The sequence below is a fragment of the Pungitius pungitius genome, chromosome 13, assembly GCF_949316345.1.
Source record: "Pungitius pungitius chromosome 13, fPunPun2.1, whole genome shotgun sequence".
Lineage (NCBI taxonomy): Eukaryota > Metazoa > Chordata > Actinopteri > Perciformes > Gasterosteidae > Pungitius > Pungitius pungitius.
Window position 1 is genome coordinate 5,087,258 of NC_084912.1, and position 20,191 is coordinate 5,107,448.

Consider the following 20,191-nt stretch of genomic DNA (forward strand, 5'->3'; position numbering starts at 1 on the left):
TGTTCCATGAGTTTTATATTTGCAAACAAGAGGACACCAATTATCTGGTTCCAGCGACCGATAATACTCAGTGTGGTTTGCATCGTCTTCCCCTTACTTCAGATTTAAAAAGCAGTTCAACCTCCAAATTAAATCATTGTCATGATTGGCGCAATTCTTTTCAATTCATTCTTGTGAATGATTAACAACACTGACTGAACAGCACAAAGAGGATGATCTGTTATCTGAATTTCATTTGTGGATCAACAGTTTTTTTGGTTGTCGGCGCTTTATCGTGTTTACTCAGAAACGGAAGCAGGTTACCTCCAATGTGCAAAAACCTAAATCTGGTTGTATATTTAAAGCGGTTTATGAGTCACGGCACCTCGTGAATATTCAGAATTTCCACCTGACTGAGTCAGAAAAAATATTCAGAGGATTAAACCAAATGAGCTAGAATCACCTGAGGAGTGTTTTACTTTACACAAATGAAAGCTCAGGGAACATTGGCTCTGGTTGATAGAATCCATATAATCAATTGGGTTTGCTTGCCATTAGGCGGTTTTGCATTGGAAATGTAAATATGGAAATGACATGATAAAAAAGGGAGAAAAAAAGAAGTCGGTTTAACAGTCTAACCCTTATTTTGTGCAAATGATGTGAAGAAATCTCCAGATTGACAGCTGAAATAAACATAATAAGCCAGAAGCCAGAAGAAAAATCAACCGGGTGGGAGGCCAGAGATCAGAAGGAACAACAGAAGGTCGACGCAGAAGGGAGAGATCCAAACATCTGATTAGGAAAAAACTGGCCCGGAAGGCGAGATTCCGGCTGTGTCATTAAGGGCCGCATCAACCCCCGGAGCGGCTCCAAGTCTCGACCCGACAGTAACCCCCCCCCGGCGGCTTTTACGTCCGATATTGCACGAGGGCGACGACGTGTCCCGCGAGGCCGACTGTCTGCCTCTGCATTGACCGCTGTCCCGACTCCGGAGACGAGGAGGTCGCTCAATGTCTCATGAATATTGATCTGACCCTGCTCGTATCTAGGCGTAGATCTCCAACCACTCGGAGCAGGGACCACGCCGTCGAGGACATGCTCGAAATGTTCGCCGATTGGTCAATCGGACGTGAATAACAAAAACAAGTGCGTTTTTTTTTGTAGACGATGACGATGGTGAATACTAAGATGACACGTGACGATAGCATTGGATTTAAATGTTTTTCTACCGCGTGGTTATTGAATAGGGTCAACTGCAGAATAAAGCCAGGTTTGAAATGATCGTTTTTTAATACAGTATTTACTGGATTTATGTCCCTCGAACAGCTACAAATAAAAGTATTCAAACATTCAAAATTGAGTTGACATTTTTGTTCCTTTGTTGCCATTTTACTTGTTTGAACTACGTGACTTGATCTCTTGTCTAATTGCTCTGTAGCCCACGATGATGTCATGTGATATTTTAAAGGAGCAGGAGCAACCAAGGCAAACAAACCCCTAATTTTCACCTCATGATAAATTCTCTCTTTGTGTTGTGACGAAAAATCTAATTTAGAAGAAATGGAAAGATTTTTTTCCTGCTGTCTTCATATTCAGGAGGTGAGTGACGCAGACATCATGGAGCTGGTTCACAGCTCTCTGGGGAGGATGACCATCATCCGGCAGATCTTCCCACTGTGGAGAGACACCAACGTTCGCTGTATGAGGAACAATCACCGCATCTCCTCCCTGCTCTGTGACCCGCAGGAAGGCTATCTGCAGTCCCTGGAGGTGAAAGAGCCCTCAGAGATGTTTGGCTACTGATGCGCAGTGTCAGTTAGTTCACGTAGATCAAACTAAGATATTTTTTTCTTTCCAGGAAATATTTCCACCTTAGATATTTGGACTTTTGATTCAATATTTTTGGACTACTTTTCCCATGATATTATTTGACCTCATCGATGTTTAAATATGGATGGAGGGCAAAATAAATATTGTACAATCTTTGTACAATATACCCTGGCCGAAAGCTCTGCCAAATAAAACCGAGAACTGTTGAAAAAACATCCTGCTAAACAACAAAATAATCTCAAAAAAGTATATTTTGAGTGATTTAGTGATTCCAGCATTTGAGTTGCTGTAAAAGGTTTCTAATGTCTGCGGTCAGTTTGAAGCCAATCTGTTACATTTAATCCCACGAGTGACTATTTCAAGAAAAAGACTTGAATTTGATGTTTTTCTAGACAGCCTGCAGCCACGGCGGTGTAGAGAAGCCTCTGCCGAGTACCAGAAATATTTACTGATTATTTATGGTACTTAAAATAGATTGAAATCCCAATATCAGGAAATTACAAGGGACGTGACCATGCGTATAAAAGGACTGGGTCAGTGGGACATGGGAAATAACTGGTGAATCGGTTAATATGTTGTTTATATAAAGTAAGTAAAAGCTTTTTCCATCAACATGAAAATCCATCCCAACTGAAGCATAACACGAGAGTGCCTCCTCCGCCCCCCCCCCCCCCAATAAATAGCAGAGTGCAACAGCAGAGTTCCCTGTAGCTCTTTTGAAATGTTCATTTTCCTTTCCTTACCACACTCCAAACAGATGGCTAAAACCATGTGGCGTGTGCACCCACACTCCTCAATATTCCACCTGAAGGAGGGTCAAACATCGGGTGAAGGCAGTTCAGTTCCATTCAAGATCGCAACGCCTTCCCTGCACTTTCCCTTTTCCACTGCGGCGTGACCTCAGCTGCCCAGAGCCACTGCGCTGCACTGCATCTAGACCGCTCCCCCCCCCTCGACTTAGCAACCTCGGGCCAAGTGCACTTGACTCTTGTGACGTCCCACCACTCGGAGGCTCGGCCCCACTCCCGAAGGGGCTTCGTGAACCCAGGGCCCCCCCGAGCTGCGTGGGTTGGATCTTCTGTCGTGGGGGGGAATTTGACTTGACTTGACCCAGAGGAAATATCAAATCCACTGTCACACAGTGGGACGGGAGGCGTGGACATGCGTCCTGACAGGCTGCATTGAAGTCCGAGGGAGACAGTTGGACTGACGGCAACTGAATTGCATTCCTTCGATGGGGTTCAATTGAAGCAGAAGCCGTTTCAAGTCTCTCGACTTCAGATCACGTTTGAGTTTAAACATGCGGACAGCAGGAGGGAGGCGGCCGATGGCTTCACGTTGCTGCCGTTAAATAATGTAAATAAGAAGAAAAATGATTTTTTTTTAAATGTTAAAAAAATGTTTTTATTTTATTTCCAACAGGTGTCCAATCTCTACTTGTATGACAGTGTTTTGATGCTGGCCAACGCCTTCTACAGAAAACTGGAGGACAGGAAGTGGCACAGTATGGCCAGCCTCAACTGCATGAGGAAGTCCACCAAGCCTTGGAATGGAGGATGGTCTATGTTGGACACCATCCAAAAGGTATTCCAGTGGGAACCATTTCCTGCTCAACAAAACCGTTTCTTTATAATTGCTGTTTTGTAAGAAGTAATGAATTATTTTTCTGCAAAAAGGTTTGAGTTTTTATGTTTAAAGATTCAATCAGTCGAGCACTCTGAAGAGCTGCTACGCTGCTTGGAACTTTCCTCAGATTGAATTTCCCTTGTTTTAAACATACCCAAAAAGAGGTTAATGATTGAACAGGATCTCTAGGTTTGGCCTCGGGATTGGAATTGCAAAAAGAATCTCAGTTTCTTTCATTAAAATAATGCTGCACACCGGAAAGTACCACGGGATTTTCCATTGATGCAAAGAGTCACGCCGGGTTGAATCTGGAGGGCGACGTGCAGCGAGATGGCCGAGCAGGGCCAAGAAGGGACGTCATGTGCGTTGATGTCGTTCAAACCAAACACAAACTCCATTTTCCTTTTTCCGATGTGCGCACAGTTCAAACCGAAGTAAAGAATCTACAAGAATTACACCGAAACACCATTAGCCCGAATCCAGTGGTGTGAGCGAGTAAAAAACTTCCTCCGGTTGATAATATTCTCATTATTGTATGTCCATGCTCTAAGCATCACACTCTGTAGGGAAGTAAGTTAATTCCATTAATCCCAACATGTAATTATACTAGAATGCGATAATGGGGTTTTGGTGCATGTACTAATTCACAATTGCAGGCCGTGTTTACTCACACCTGCGGGAGGCAAGCGCACAAACGCCACTAAACGCGGCTGCGTTTTTATTTATTTTTGTTTGTTTTTTGTGACGTCTCCCGCAGTAAGTACTTTCTGCGTGTCGTTGCTACAGGGACGCATCAGTGGCCTGACAGGAGTGATGGACTTTCGCGCCGAGGGTTCCAATTCCCATGTGCAGTTTGAGATTCTCGGAACCAGCTACAGTGAGACATTTGGGAAAGATGTGAAACGGGTCAGTCTAAAACATGATTTATACCATAATACACATGTTTTTTTTTGTTTTTTTTTATATATGCAAAATGAAGCAACTGTCCCAGTTATACTGTGTAGTCAATGCTTTAGAAGAGCTTCTCAACAGAACTTCATATCAGAAGCTTTCTCCTGGTGGAGGCAATTGTCTGACTCGCATAGCTGTCCATTCTGTGTGTGTTAAAGGAAACAGCAGGAACTATGAAACCACTTATGAAAATAGCTTTTCCAAGACATTCTTTCAATGTGACCACTTACTGTGTAAGTGGGGAAATAACAGCGCAATTAAGCCTTTTCTTATTTTCTGTAGTCCACCCCCCCTTGAAAACCTTACGTTGAGGTTCTCAATACCAGCACTTCAGAAACTGTTGTCTTGCAGGGTTTACGTCTTCTCTAATAGTTCATTATGCCAGCTGCAGCTGATATACTACAAGGACGGTAAAAAGACCTGCAAGACACTTTGTCCTCGAGCATCAGAATCGAGGACCACTTCCAGTAGAAATCATAGGGGTCCATTCAAGTGTTAGCAAAAGAAAATTCTGAAAGCTATCTAACTGCCCGTTGTTTTTGAGTGTGATGTTTTTCATTGATCCCTTCTAAGCCTAATATTTCAAGATCCTGCATTTCTTTCTTTTTTTGGATTTCAGGTGAAGGCAATGAATGAATTAATGTTTACAGAAAAAAAGTGGAATCAGCTTAACTGTGATCTCTAAGAGCCCTCGGTTGCTTGGCTTAACATCTGGCAGGGGGGCAGGTATCAGGTCGCCCTCTACTGGACATCCTCAACTGCCGTTTCCTTTTTTTCCATTTCACCACGACAGCCATCCACCCCGGCTTTAGGGATTTAGGAGGGAATGAACTTCACTCACAAAACAAGTGTGTTTGTTTTTCGCAAAAAAAAAATAGAACCTAGCAATTCTACTTTGACTTTTGTCAGAGCACATCTGGTCTAGATGCTGAGCTTATGAGCCGTACGAGCTGATCACAGAGTCTTTATTGAGAAGCCGGTCCTGGTTTGTTGAGTGCTGCAGTGAAGGACTGAGACCATTATTTGTGCACTCTTCCCTTAGCTGTAATTTGTTTGTGGCTCTCGATGTCCCGATTCAGTCAGGGGCTTCTTGCGGAATGAAGAAGAATGGAGTTTCTCTGCAATCTATGTAGAGCAGGACTGACCAGAAGCGGTAATGAAGATTTAATCACCACTCAGCCCAACTGATATCACGGAGCCAATTCATCATAACGTGGCCATTAGGATAAGCTGGGAGGATACGCGCCGCGTGCGGTGCCATGTATTTAAACACACACACACACGAGGAAGACTTGCAGGGTCACACATTCAGCAACACACAAGCAATGAGCGCATTAGCGCACCGACATGTATTGCTCTGGATCTCAGTCACTAAGAGCACGGAGCCCGGCAAACAGGAGCAGGGGCCACGGAGCCCGCTAGCACGTGGGCGCTTGGATCTCAAAATCATTACAGGGAGAAGAGGACAGCGAGGCCCAATAATGGGATTAAAAATACACCCAGTGCAGTTGTTTGTTCCGTAGCATGTGTATATATATATATATATATAGATGAAATGTACTCTGTGTCTGTCTCTCTAAATAGATATGCTTACGTGTAGGTTATACAAGCCCATCGCACCATTTCATGGATCTCCAACAACAATAATATCATGCTGTCAGGTCTATGCATTTTTGGGAGTGAAGTGTAACAGTGATTGAATGGTGTGCCCCCCCCCCTCACGCCCCCACGACCGACATCCACCTCTCAGAGCCAAGCTCATTTTGCCCCTCTCCCGTCCCCTCTTTTATCTCTCCCCTCTCATCTCATCTCCCATCCTGTCCTCTTTGCTCCCTTCTTGTCCTCTTCCCTTTCCCCTCATTTTTCAGCCCTGCTTCGGGTCCCTCTCCATCATCGTTTATCTGCATTCAGTCCATTTTCTCCCCAGCCTGATGGCTCTTAGATGAGGCGTCTTTCTGGTTAGACACTGTAATGAAGACTGAAATACTATTTCCTGAATGGCCACTGTGAGTTTTCTCCACCATCCAGTGCCGCAGCAGAGTGATCGATGCCGTTGTTGTTGTTGTTTTGGTTTCCCAGTTTGCTTTTATTGATGTGTCAGCTCGTCCCTAAGCAGATATTGCTAACGACTTCCAGCTCACACAAAGCTCTTCCGTGGAGAAAAGTCAATCCACTTGTATGTAATTGTTCCTCCTAGCCAGGCGACTTGCATGCATCATGCAGTATTCATGCCTCGGTTGTGTGTGCAGTGCTGGCATTATTGCATGAATAATCCAAATTGCATTCATAGTGACATTCGCGCTATTCTATAAAATACTATCCTCGTGATGACGTTTGTCTTCTTGATGAAGAACATTGCCTCTAAAATGGCCATCTATAAATATATATATATATTATTTTTTCAGTACCGGGCAAAGGTTTGGACATACTTTCTCTTTGAATTGAAAAAGAAAGTGTGTCCAAACTTTTGCCTGGTACCGTATGTAAAAACAATGAAGTCAACTAATTATTTATACCTTGGCACCGTGTGTCAAATATCACTCACTCTTAACCCTTTCTCTCATAACCCCCTTTTGGTACAGACATCATGCAAAACCGCTAAAGAAGTCCCCTTATTGCACTTTTTCATTTTTTTTGTTGCACCAAACCAAACAGAACGCGTGACACAAAAACACGCCGGCTGTCTCGCCTGCAGAGACGTCCTCCGCTGAATGCTTAGCAGCAGAGCAACAACGTTCTACAGAACAGTGGGGGGGGGGGGAACAGACAACCCCCCCCCCCCCCCCCCCGTCTGGAACGGGCTGCGCAAATGCGTCTTTAGAGGCGTAACTCACAACCCCGCCGATGCCTTTGGAGCAGCGCGCACAACAGACACCTAATCGAGGCAATCGGGCCGTTCCTTGATTGCGATCGACCAGGCAGGTTTGGATGACAGGACAGATTGTTCTTATTAGACCATCATCAACCGGGGATCGGTGACGTATGTGGATGTGAGGTTTTTTTGGGGGGGGGGGGGGGGCAGATTGGCCCCATGTGTCCCCTACGCTTGTCGCTCGACCTTCTCTCGTCGGGCTAAAGAGGCTGGAATGGCATTAAGGTCTCTGAAGACTCCCTCTTGCCAAACGTAGATCTGCAGGGGGTTGAGAGGGCTGTTCATCCAGTGATTAATTTGCCAGGCACAGAGATTTTTGAGCTTTTGGCAACTTATTCTCTGGCACCTACAGTTTTTTTTCAACTCCCCCCCCAGCTGCCTGGATTTTCACCTGCAGGGAGACAAAGGACAGCACTGAGGCGGAGGGGTAACGTCGCACGAGCCAAAATGTTCTCATTACCCCATTTTACAGATTTGAAACGGTTAAATGGAAAAAACATGCTTCCATATCAAACTAAACGGGATCAAAAACCGTATAAGATCGGTCAAGTTATTTTTGCCACAAACGGTTAAATGAAGGCAGTATTGTGAAACACGGTAATGCTGTAATATGCTGAAGTGTAATTGTGTGCCAATTGCCTTTTTTTTCACAGTCTGTATTTAAAGGAAATCGCTGAAGTGGCACCACACACCGTTTGTAGGTCGTTGCCATGGACTTGCAAAGTGGATGACACTGCTCCACATATCAATTTGTTGCATCGCATGTTTTTCCAATTCATCATGGAATAAAATGTTTCCAGCTGTATTCAATTGACTTTAAATGCAGAGCATCACCTAATCACCTGGGCCAGGAAGTCACTGTTTTGCATCATTCTCATGTCATCTGAACGCCTTTTTAGATTGCAGCACTTTATTGGAGTATAGAGGTTGGCAAAGGGAAACTCTACTTGCTTTTACGGCCCTTTTCTAATTAAAGTACTGACTAGTGGTTTTCATATTGTGCGTTTCTCTGAGTGATTTCCTTAATCAGCTCACTTGATCTAATTTACTGCCTCTGATTTCTTTCAGTCGTGGCTAGAAAGCAGGAAACAATATGCGAAATGTGATTGGCAACATCACCATAATGTCAACATTCATGTTCAACGATACGATCTAAACATCACCGTTTCTACTCCCTCGTGTCCCTCTTCAAAGTGTTAATGTTTATTTCCTTGCTCTCTTTTTCTGACTCAGTGGTATGAAGTAAATCCTGCCTCATTGGGCGGCGTCTTTAAATGTCTTTAAATAGACAAGGAACAACAACTAGACATTCATTATTAATGTTGTATTATCATTGCTATCATTATCAATGCCATTACTGGTAGTAATTATAGCGCATGTTCACAGCATCGTCAATCCAGCGGGTGCTTTCACACAAAGCATTGTGGGTCCATAAGAAGACTGTTAGCATGACCAACTGAGCTAGAAGAGCAAGAGAAGAAGCACGCTATCAGCAAATTGCGGCCCAGTGTTGATAATGATCCAGTTTGAATGGTTCCTTTCTGTAGGCTCTTTGGTACTGCGATCCAGACAATGGCGGCGCTATGAATGAGCGGTCACTTGACTTCTGTCCCATTGTCGTTTTCAAATGGACATTGACATTCGCTCATCCCAATTACACATCATTATTTTATGGTATTGAGCATTGTAACCATTACCTAGATAGCGGCCCCGTTATCGCTTATTCTTTTCTGAAGCGGTTCGGGTCGATATTCTCGGTTCCCACTGTAGTACAAAACAATAAAGTCATAGGAGGGAGCCACTTAGTGTTCTGGTCGCACTTCCATGAGGTGGAGAATGCTCTTAGTGACTGATAGCTTTGCATATTTAAAGGGAAGACTTTTTCCCAAAACTTGAGTTGACACAAACTATAAAATAGATAGAAAAGCTTCTTTTTTTTTTTGTTTGCTATCAAGCACTCAAATGATTGCTGGTCTGGTCATGTGTTTCATAGACAGAATAATTCTCACCTTCTAAGTAAGGTCAAAAGGGTGTCCTTGAGACACTTTCTTTGCAGTCGGAGACGGCGCTGTGTGTGTGTAGTGTTGTGTTGCTGCTGGGCGGTTTGTATGCGCTGCCGTGTGCGACCTTCCCGGTGGCGTGCCGGTGCTCAAAGCTCTGTGAAGTAGAAGTGTTCCTCTTTAGTGTTCTTCAGTTTTACAGAGCAGAGATTGCTTGGCCGCTTTTCACGGTGGACAAAGTTGCTCATGGAGAAAATAGCCCCCTGTGAAGCAGGCAACGCAGACCGAGTCATCACGCACCCACACACACACACACACACACACACACCAAGGCTGGGCACACTCGGCTGCATCTGCATACACTGATGAACAAGTTAACAAGCTAATTAAATATCGCAGTATTGTGGTCATTATCAAATCAATACGTGCATGATTGCATGACCTTGTTTACAACGATCAGTACCATAACCAACTCCTCTCCAGGTCGTTGACACGGTGATCGGGTGAAGCCGGAGGAAGGCCCGTTTGGTGAGCGCATCATGAATGAGGAGAAAATAGCTCAGGCCCACACGAGCTGAGAGGCTGTGAGCATGATTCACCATTAGGGATTTCATACTGTGGTTTGTGGAAAAACACAAATATTTTGCCTTCACCATTGAGCCTGTGTTGCTGCCTTGTGTATCTGTAGTAATTACGGCTTCTTCTTCGTAGTATTATGAATTTCCTTTTCAAAAGGTTAACATCACGACAATATGCAGATTTCTTTTCTGACAGCGCCAAGCTCAAAACAAAGTGCCAATGTAAGAAAAAATAAAAGCGCAACTTGGCCTCAACATTTGAGCAAGCGATAGTTAAAAATATCTCTACTCCTGTTAACAGCGTATTACTATTCTACTCATACTGAATGAAATATCCAGATCCACAGCAGTGCATCTTTTCAATAAATGCATGGATGAATTGAATTGAATTGCATTTAAATAATTAAAACAAACACGAAAAAAAGCTTATTTTCGTATTAATGGAGTGTCTCTGGTCGCCGTGGACGTGGGGGGGGGGGGGGAGGCCGAGGGTTCTGCCAGTGGGGCTGATGTCTTGCAGGCTGAGACGCGCCGGGGGGGGGGCCCCAAAGCGGCCTGTTGTTTGGCCCCGAGGCACAGTTCTTGTCCTGTCAGCTCAAATCTCATTGACCGGCCCAAAGGATTTGTCGGATCCCTCGCGACCCGTGTCCCGCTCGCAGCACTGATTAAGAATTAAACAAACACCGCCTTCACAACTGGAGACACAGCTCAAAATGCTGACAGCGTGGAATGAGGGATTTGAAAAGGTGAGGGATACTTTAGATGCGCCAAAAGAACTTAAAACTGATGCGCAAATTTCGTCCGTTGGGCTGTTTGTACACGATGAGAAGAATGAAGTCTACTTTAAAGTCCTCATTATTTAACATTGCGCTCCCCCACCCCACCCTCCTTCCATCGTTGTTGTCGTCATCATCATCATAATCATCACACCCACCTCCATCTGACTGAATAATGGTACTCTGTATTGCTTACAAAGTGGGACAATACATCGCAGCATCTATTGGCGGGGCTCGAAGAGAGGGTCCAAACAGCATACTAATGGCTGGCGCTTGTTGTCTTGGTAACCAGCTCAGATTTGAACAGAGACATCGGCCCCTCAGTGTTGAATGTCACAACAAACGACAAAGAAAAATGGCAGATTGGATAATCATCCTTTGTTATCCTGCAACTCATTATTTATAAATTACTCCGTTTTGATATGTTTTTCCCATCCCTCGGATTTCTCTTCCGTCTCCCGACCAGCTGGCGTCTTGGGACTCTACTCGGGGTCTGAATGGCAGCCTGAAGGAGAATCGGATCGAGAGCGGTATGCAGGGAGTGATGCTGAAGATTGTAACGTTACCGGTAAGTTGTGGGAGTGCAATGAATCTCTTTAACGTTTGACCCGTGTGGGCAATTATGTGAGTAAGATAACACTCAATAACTTCTTCTACACACCCACAGAATAAGCAACAGTTTTCTCTGAAATACACTCCTAGATAATATGTGATGAATTAGCATGACTTTTACCTACTACTAGTCTTGCTCTTTGCCATGTTCATCCCCCGTGAAAGACACTTAACATTCCCTGCTGGTGTTTCACAATGGAAGAATGACTTAGCATTAAAAGCCAGAAAGTAGAGGAAGTATCATGAGTACTTAATAAATGAATTCCTGCCTCAATTGAGTGAAATATAGGCTTGGTTAAAAAAAAAAAAAAAAAGAACAATCGTTTCTACTTTGGAGTGGGTTTAGTGAGCTGGAATCACAGATGAATGGAGGACCAAAAATCTGAGAAGAACTGAAGAAGTGGATATCTTACAATCTGCTTCTTCTTCTTCTTCTTCTTCTTCTTCTATCCTGTCCCGTGAATCTAGGGCAACGGACGGCTGTTGAAAACAAGTCGCATTTTTTTTTTCCTTCCACTACTGTCATGCATTCTAGCAGCAAGACTCACTTCCCTCCCGCCTTTCAGCTCTTCATTTTCTTTCTTCTTCACACATGATTTACCTGCACCATATTTATCCACATAAGTTCTCCTCAGCTCTCCCCTGGCAGAGTCACTTAATCAAGCAATTTGCCCCGGCCCACTCTAGCAGCTCCTCTCGCCTGTGCCCTCCGTGTCCTCTCCAGGTCTCTTCGCTCCTCTGTTGCCTTATTTAATTCCGCCCTGACACCTCGCCCAACCCCGCGAAAAAAAGAAGAAGAAGTGGGCGCAGTAAAAATTTAAAGCGGCAATTTTCACGTTGATTAACCGTAGCCGTTGCCGCTGGGCGCCACGTGTTACAGGTCAACAGTCGCAGGGAAAAACTATTTCATTACGCTGAGGTTTTTAACTATGAAAAAAAAAAGAGATGTCACACCAAAGTTCTTTAGATGACTGAACACGGGTTCCTCGTTTCGCTCGCCACTCGGGCCCCGCGAGGAGGTTACGGTGCACCTTGATGAATGATGTCCCTTTAATTAAGTGCACGCACTCTACTCTTCTCCAAACTTGGGAGGATAGAACTAGAGCTCACAAACGTTCCCGTTCCTCTGCATTAGCATCGTCAGTGGTGTGTTATCCAAAAAAAAATAAAAAAAACTTTCAATGTTCTATTCAAAACAGGAAGAGCCTTTTGTGATGGTGGCAGAGAATATTCTGGGCCAACCCAAGAGATACAAGGGTTTCTCCATCGATGTCCTGGATGCCTTGGCCAAGATCCTGGGCTTCAAGTACGACATTTACCAAGTGGCAGACGGGAAGTACGGCTCGGCCCTTCACAACGGCTCCTGGAATGGAATGATAGGAGAGCTAATTGGCAAGGTTGGTGTGTTTTCATTTTTCATCTCAGTCAATCAACGTCTAGATTTCAGTCCAAATCTTTCTCTCTTTTTTTTTTTTCCCCCGGGACTTAGGCCACACGGTTGAATTTAAAAATGGGATCAAATTGTAGAGCTCAGTAAAGTAGAAAAGATTAGCACAAAAAAAAACAACAAAAAAAAAACCTATTGCATCAGCTAAGAGCCTGTATCTTCACATCGGTTTTCTCCAGCGGGTGACATCAGAGATTTATTGAACCGCTTCTGATTTTCTGAACGACTGACAGAGAGCTTGAGACCCGGGTCATAACGATGGAATGATGTAAACTGCCCTGGTTGGAGAAGTTTACTTTCCGTGGACTTGACTGTTAAGCAGAAAAACACCCTTGAATAACAATTCTTCCTGTCGAGAGCGTTCCAAAATCCAAAAAAATGTGCACCGGCTCCTACTTTTATGGGCCTGATGAAGAAGGTCATTTGAAATCCGGGACTTCAGCATGACGCAGACACATGAGCAGAAATCCCAGGGTTTCAGTTACTCAAACGCGACTCTGTCCCTCCACAGCGAGCCGACCTGGCCATATCGGCCATCACCATCACGCCGGAGCGCGAGAGCGTGGTGGATTTCAGCAAACGCTACCTGGACTATTCGGTGGGGATCCTGATGAGCAAGTCGGAGGAGAAGATCAACATCTTCTCCCTGCTGGCGCCGTTCGATTTGGCCGTGTGGGCCTGCATCGCCGCGGCCGTCCCCGTGGTGGGCGTCATGATCTTCCTGCTCAGGCGCATCCAGGCGGCGCGCTGCCAGAGCAACGCGGGGGGCCACCCGCCACCCTCCGTCTCCACGTCGCTTCAGAGCGCCATCTGGATTGTCTACGGCGCGTTCGTCCAACAAGGTGGGTCGGAGAGTTTTGAGGAGAGTTTCTTCATTCTACACAAATCACACACCGACCTCTTGCTAGTTAAACTTTCTGTGTTCTGCAGGAAAGAAAATGTCATTGTTAGTAAATGAAAACATACTCAGTTGATGCATCTTTGGGGACTATTCACATGTTCAACTTTGAAATTATGCAAGAATAAAAAGTACAACGAGAGGACCCCATATTGGGCCAGAACAAGCCAGAACCAGGTCTTAATATTGATATATTTTGATAACTGATTGCTACACATTATAGGGCTCCCCTCTTATTACACTTTTTATCACGGGTGTGCCGTTTTCAGAGCAGAGGCCAAAAAAAAAAGAGGCTCGAGTCCAACGAGAAGGTTCCTTCAGAAGGGGGGGGGTCCACTCAATAGAAACGGCACACGCGGATGTCAGTGAACAACAATGCTGATTCAGTAGGGAGTCAGTTTGAGGCACAATGCCGACCGTGGCATTTTCTAGAGGTGCCCTTGTCGAGGGGAACGTCCCGTCTTTAGGCCTGGTGGTGATCCAGGTATGTCCGTTTTGGATAAACGACTTCTTCGGCAGCTGATGTTGTAGCCTGAGCAGCATCTATCAAAGTCGGGCACACTGCTTATCAAGCCTTTTTTTTGGGGGGGGGGGGGGGGGGGGTTTATATCCCAGCGCCGACCAGATTTCAAGAGAAGCTAAATTCCGGCCTCTCTTTTTTTTTCTCCTCATCTCTGGCTCTCGTTCCAACGCCGCCTCTTTCCGTTCCAGTCCCGATAGATTGGGTTTTGTTCCCGGGGGCGACGTTACGTATAGGCCGCTTTGATATGGATCTGACTTGTGATGCATTGTGCACCGTTTTCAGATTGCATAAACTTGGCAACCGCAACACTCCAATGATTTCATAATAATGTGCCAACACTTGGCTGGGTTTTGTTCCATGTACATGCAGATTAAACTCTCCACCCAATTTCCTCACTGCCTTGTTTTTTTCAGAAGGGGAAGTACCCTTCCAACGAGGAGGTTGGTCAGATGAAGGAAAATAATCTGAATTTGTGCACCAGAACTGATGAAACCCCAAAACTTTGTTGGTGTGTTTAGAGAGTTAAAAGTATTTGTTTTGAAAGTTGAATGAGTCTGCATCACAGTGAAGTTTCAAGATTCACATTTCACACTCGATGACCTCACTAAATCAGTCAAAGCCATGTGTAATAAAAGTGACTGATGCCGGAGTGCTACGCATCTGACAGGGCCTTCAGTTTCCCCCCCGGTGTCCTAAGGGCGAGGCTGTGGTGATTGTGACACTTTCAGGCAAATATGTTTTCATTACATTTCACACTCCTGATACTCTCCGATGACATTTCTGTGGCTTTACTCTTCAAAATTAAAATGGGTGCTGACATTTTTCTCATGCACCTCAAATGCTGTTGGATATCTGGAGAGATAGAGTTGCTATGACAGCGAAAGAGAGAGAGGATGGAAACGCTGAAGTGACTAACCAGTCTTTTCTCCTCAACAAAAACAAGGGGGTAAAAAAGGATTAAAGACACCAAGGAGAGAACATTAAGAGGACAGGAAGTAAAATAAATATAACAGAACTGCACTCACTGTGGATTGGATGTGTAAAATAATATATCAAGTGTACGAGGAACGTTGCAGACTAGATGGTTTGGAAATAAATGATGGAAACTAAAATCATTGATGCGTGTTTTTCCCAGCATTATTAATCCAGGCCTTGCACTTCAGTGTTGGTAATAAGTGGGTCAAACAAGCGCTGTTTTTTCGATTCTGGTCCCAAGCTCCAAATATTTTCTCAATTGATAAAAATGTGCAATATACAGCAGATGTAATCCAAAATGTGGGGTTCTTTAAAAGGTCATGTAAAATGTGCATTTTAGTAGAGGATTGCACAATAATCACTGAACAACATTTTTCAAATACAGATAAAGAGGAAGGGTTTATTGAATCGTGTCAGTAAATCAGGTAAATGCTTAAAAGACGCTGTAAAATACCTTTTTGATGATAAACATGTGACTATATTGTACCAGAACAACAATATTTGCCAGAACCAGACAAAATGGTTGTTGATGGAGTTGACCGATCTCTCAAAAGCGTGAAAAAAATGGTCCCAGTGACTCAAACCACAAAGTATTGGGAATAAAAAGGCTCTCTTTTCTTGCCCCATGACTCATAACGTACAAATATACAAAATTAACGGAAACGACGACACCCAGATATGGATCAAACATGCCTACACAGGTTTTTTTTCCTCCCCAAACCAAAGTGTTTAAAAACTGTTCCTCCGCAGGCAGTGACTCCATCCTGGGATCGGTGGCTCTGCGCATCGTCATGGGCAGCTGGTGGCTATTCACTCTCATCGTGTGTTCGTCCTACACGGCGAACCTGGCCGCCTACCTCACAGTGTCACGCATGGACAATGCTGTCAGGTGAGGCGCCACCCCGTCCCTCAACTGCTCGCCCGCTTTGAACCGCGTCAAACAGCAGCGCCTGCTCTCATCGTGGAACCTCGAACAGATTTAAATAATGGCAGAAAGGGAACAGATTTATCCATGCTGCGTGTCCCATTACTCTTTGGTATTTTACCTTAAATGTCAAATGCATTTTTTATAATATAAATATCTATTCATGTTATAGTGAGGTCTTTTGTTAATATATTTTTACAACAGGCCTAGCTCTTGTATGTCCACACGAGTGCATCCCTCATCTGCTGCATTTGGTGTTTCCTCCGTCTGTCATTTTTGCCCCGCTGACTAACAACCAACCTGTCCTCTGTCCAAATGCTATTTGTCAGTGCATCCAATTTGTTGTGGTGTCTCTCCCCGAAGAATGGGGCAGAGAGGCCTCTGATTGCATTGGGTCCGTCTCCTGTTCTGAACAAATAGACAAATGCGGACATGCGAGGTGGGGCCGAATGCTGATCAGCTCCCGGCTCACCTGTGAGGGGAGAACTCTCCCCTGATCTAAACGGGGTTCCATCCGAGGTGGATGGCCGTTTGCATCCACTTGAAAATGGTCGTTGTTGCTAGAAGTAAACACGTCTTTGCAATTCTAAAATGCTAGTTAAGGTAAGGGAAGACTTGTTCTTGTACTCTTTTCCTTTCCTGACTTGCACAGGACCGTCTTACTGAGCAGAAACAACGATATATCCAACGCTCTACTTAGTTCATCTGTGAATTCTGAATATTCACTATTTCCAATAGGTTGAGTAAAAAACAACAACACAAAAACAGCTTGATTAACATTTATTCCTCTCCGAAAAAAGAAAAAAAAAGTGTGCCTGGGGTCACATCCGAGCCGAAAAGTTCAGGAAACCGATTTCTTCATTTCATTACGGAGACGGGACCCATCCCTTCAGGCCTAACCTCACGAACGGGAGTTCTTTGACCTAATGGGGAAATTGGCCTCTCTTTTTGTAGCCGCTTGTGGTTCGCTACCTGAAACATCCCCATCGAAGATCGTTTTTTCTATCATTGATCTAATTTTAGTTAAACAACCAAACCCAGTTTACCAAAAACTCCGGATTAGCCGCAAAGCTCAGAAATCATCAAAATGAAATTCTTTTTTTGACTTCTGGAGGTGGGGGAGTATTTCCGGTGTGTTGGTGTGTGTGTGTGTGTGTGTGTGTGTGCATAAATAGTCAACTTCATGTTAGTTTCAGTTCTGGTCCAACATTGGGAGAGATCCCTTTAAATACCAGGATGCATCACTTTGTAATTATCTCTCCTTCCATCCAGCTGCTCACCTGTTACCTTCCCTGCTGCTGTCCTCTACCGTGCACGTGGTGTAGTTTTGCAAAAACGGTTCCCCATATGCATGGCCGGGGAAACCAGCCTTCTCAGGGGGATATCTACCTGGGGGAAATCAGATTTCCACAATCCCCAGTCCCCTGTTTAGCGGCGAAAAACAGACTGTGAACTGGTTACTTAATTGCATTTTAATGAGCAAACTGCAGGCTGAGTTTGGAAAAGCAAAGCTGCCTCCCGAAATGGTCACAGCATGCCCCCAAAACCAGGTCCTGGCATCCTTGGAGTCATGTGGTTAAGACAGCTAAGTAACAAAGAGAATGAGGATGGCTGTATTCTAGTGGGAGGTTTTTTGGGGGAAATATATATATTTAATTTAATGAGTGTGGATTGACTGACCGGTTACAGCAACCGTCATTCGCCACCTCGTCTGGAAATACGAATCATTTCAAAAGTAATTCTTACACCTCAGAATGTGGAATATGGGGAATTTCTTCCCTCTCATTCAATGTGAAAACCTTGGAAATATATGCCTTGAAGTAAAAAAAAAACAGTTTGAAAAAAAACAATCAAAAGGTTTTTTTTTCTTCATTCGTGTAACGAACTTTCTTCTCTTTATTCCATAAGTCTGTCACTCTACAGATACCGGTTCACCGCCGACGGCGTGTTCTAAAGCGCCGCGGTGAATGATTAGCTTTCCCCCCCCCTCCCTCCCCGTTTCAAAGCGTGCATTAGACATCAAGTGGGTGCACTGGGACAAACCATTAAACAACTCGGTCAGAAAACAGTATGGTTACTCAAATGATTATTTGCATATGAAACATTTTCTTAAAACACTGCTTGGCTTAACCCCCCCCCCCCCCCCCCCCCACATTTTGTTTGTTCTTTTCGTACACAAGCTTTGACATAACTCCTACGCCTTGGGAATCGGAGGTAAACAGTGTTTTTCTGGCCTTGCTTGCTGCATAATGGAACTATTATACGTCTAAGAGGGAGCAGGAGAGTCAGATTAGTTTTTGCATTTGTCCTCAAGGATATCACATGGATTACTGCTAATTAATTAAGCTCTTTCCAAAGCCCTATTTTTCCCATTTTGCATTGTTACTTCAGTGGGCATTTTGCATTTATTTAAGCAAAATATAACCTTGACCAACTGTGGGGGCATTGAGGGCCTTTGATTCCAACAAAAACACCTTTATAATGAGTGGACTGCGCACAACGCCTGTGTCTCTGTGTTCATCAGAGAGGGGGAAATAATATGGCTGTTGTGTGGGGTTGGTTTGGCTTATTTCCATCCTTGTTCAGCCATTATAGCTAATGGACCAGGTTGGACCCCTCTGTATTGATTGCAAATGTAAGTGTATTTTGCATTGCTTTGAGAAAAAATGGCAAACAAGGGAAATGGTTGATTGATGTTCTAGGTGTCCATACAGTATCTATATCTAAGTCACTGTAATTTTACTGACTTTAATCTATTGTTCTTGATATTCTCCTTAAGAATCCCGAGTTACTCCTCTAAATTCTTTTATCTTAAATGTATAGTTCCACACGTGCATGTGCTCGTCCAGTTGCTTGAACAGCAGCTGTTGTATTGTATTAGTCGTTAAAGACGGCATTTTATTCTGACAGAATCAGATGAAAACAACGCCACATCTAATGATTTGTTTCTCTCGCTGTTCAATATCATTTTGTCAATGTAAGCTTTTCCCTTCCCTTATTTTGTCAGCCATTCGTGAGAAGACAGTCTTGGTTAGAGAAACATTCTGGCCTTACTCACTTCTTTGTTTAAGAACATGGAGCAACATGCACAAAGCATCACGTCAAATACAGCAACTGAATACCAGTCAAGGAGCGTTTGGGCAGATCCTCGTTCATAATGCATCACAGCATTGTCATTTAGCGAATAGCACCCTGTTCTAATCATTTCTACATGTGAAATCAGGGTCCTTGCAGCAGTTTATTTATATTGGATGAATCACACCTATGCACCTGCATCATGAGCATAGATTTTGAAGTAGGTTTCACTCTTTTAGTGCATCGTATCCAATCCTTGGGATGAACCCCATCATTATTTGGCAGTTGAAAATCCCAACAGGATCCTAATTACTCTGATTTGTTCGGGGTTGTGGTCTTGGTTTTTGCTTTGGAAAGCACTGGCATCAGAATAGAGAGCAGAATGCTTCAGGTGGGGCTCGTTTGGTTAGATGAAAGAATAATAATGAGAAAGGGAGGTGGTCACTTTAGGCTCACTAATTGGATTGAGTGTACCAGGAGGAATTCTAAACTTTAATTTTAGATAGCGAGGAAATTCATTATATGGAAGAAGACAAGTAACAAGGCTTTAAACGATAAAGGAGGAGACTTGTTGGTGGGAATCACCGTCTAGCAGAGTGATTCTTCCACTAGTGGGGCCCAAAATACATTTTATTTAATGTCATTTTCTATCACGAACTAGTACATTTATTGCCAACTTGTTTATTGTACACTTTACTATGATTTTACTCCTATGCAATCTTCGTGACTTACTCTTCTATGACTTCATGACCCACTTTTAGTATTCTTCTTCATGGCATACTCCACTCTGACAAATGCATGGAACACAACGCTGTGACTTTCTAAGCAGATGCAAACGACTACCGTGTCACTGTCAAGTGATTTTCTCATTTCAAGTGGGGATTGTAAAAAGATTTAGTTTTCTATGAAATACGACAGTGACTTCTTCACTGCATTTACGATCCCGTTGAGTTTTTAATCACATCCACACCGTGACTATTGTTGACAATTTTAGGAGCTATTATACTCTGACACGTTATACTGAGACGTATGCATGCAACGTTGTGAGGCTCTGTAAGCGATGAGGAGGAAGATGGATCCAGACGGGTTTCTGTTGCATGGTGGAACAATCCCTCTTTTTGCAG

General features: G+C 44.0%; 1 protein-coding gene across 3 annotated transcripts in view; it reads left to right on the forward strand.

Annotated features, from left to right (window-relative positions):
* Positions 1–20,191, forward strand: part of grid1a (glutamate receptor, ionotropic, delta 1a) — a 144,964-nt gene that overhangs the window by 117,023 nt on the left and 7,750 nt on the right. For all 3 annotated transcript variants that reach the window (XM_037464767.2, XM_037464768.2, XM_037464769.2), the window contains exons 6-12: positions 1,576–1,749; positions 3,232–3,393; positions 4,222–4,341; positions 11,079–11,180; positions 12,424–12,621; positions 13,183–13,513; positions 15,818–15,956. In XM_037464767.2, the coding sequence (XP_037320664.2) occupies positions 1,576–1,749; positions 3,232–3,393; positions 4,222–4,341; positions 11,079–11,180; positions 12,424–12,621; positions 13,183–13,513; positions 15,818–15,956 (1,226 nt within the window). The remainder of the gene's footprint in view (positions 1–1,575; positions 1,750–3,231; positions 3,394–4,221; positions 4,342–11,078; positions 11,181–12,423; positions 12,622–13,182; positions 13,514–15,817; positions 15,957–20,191) is intronic.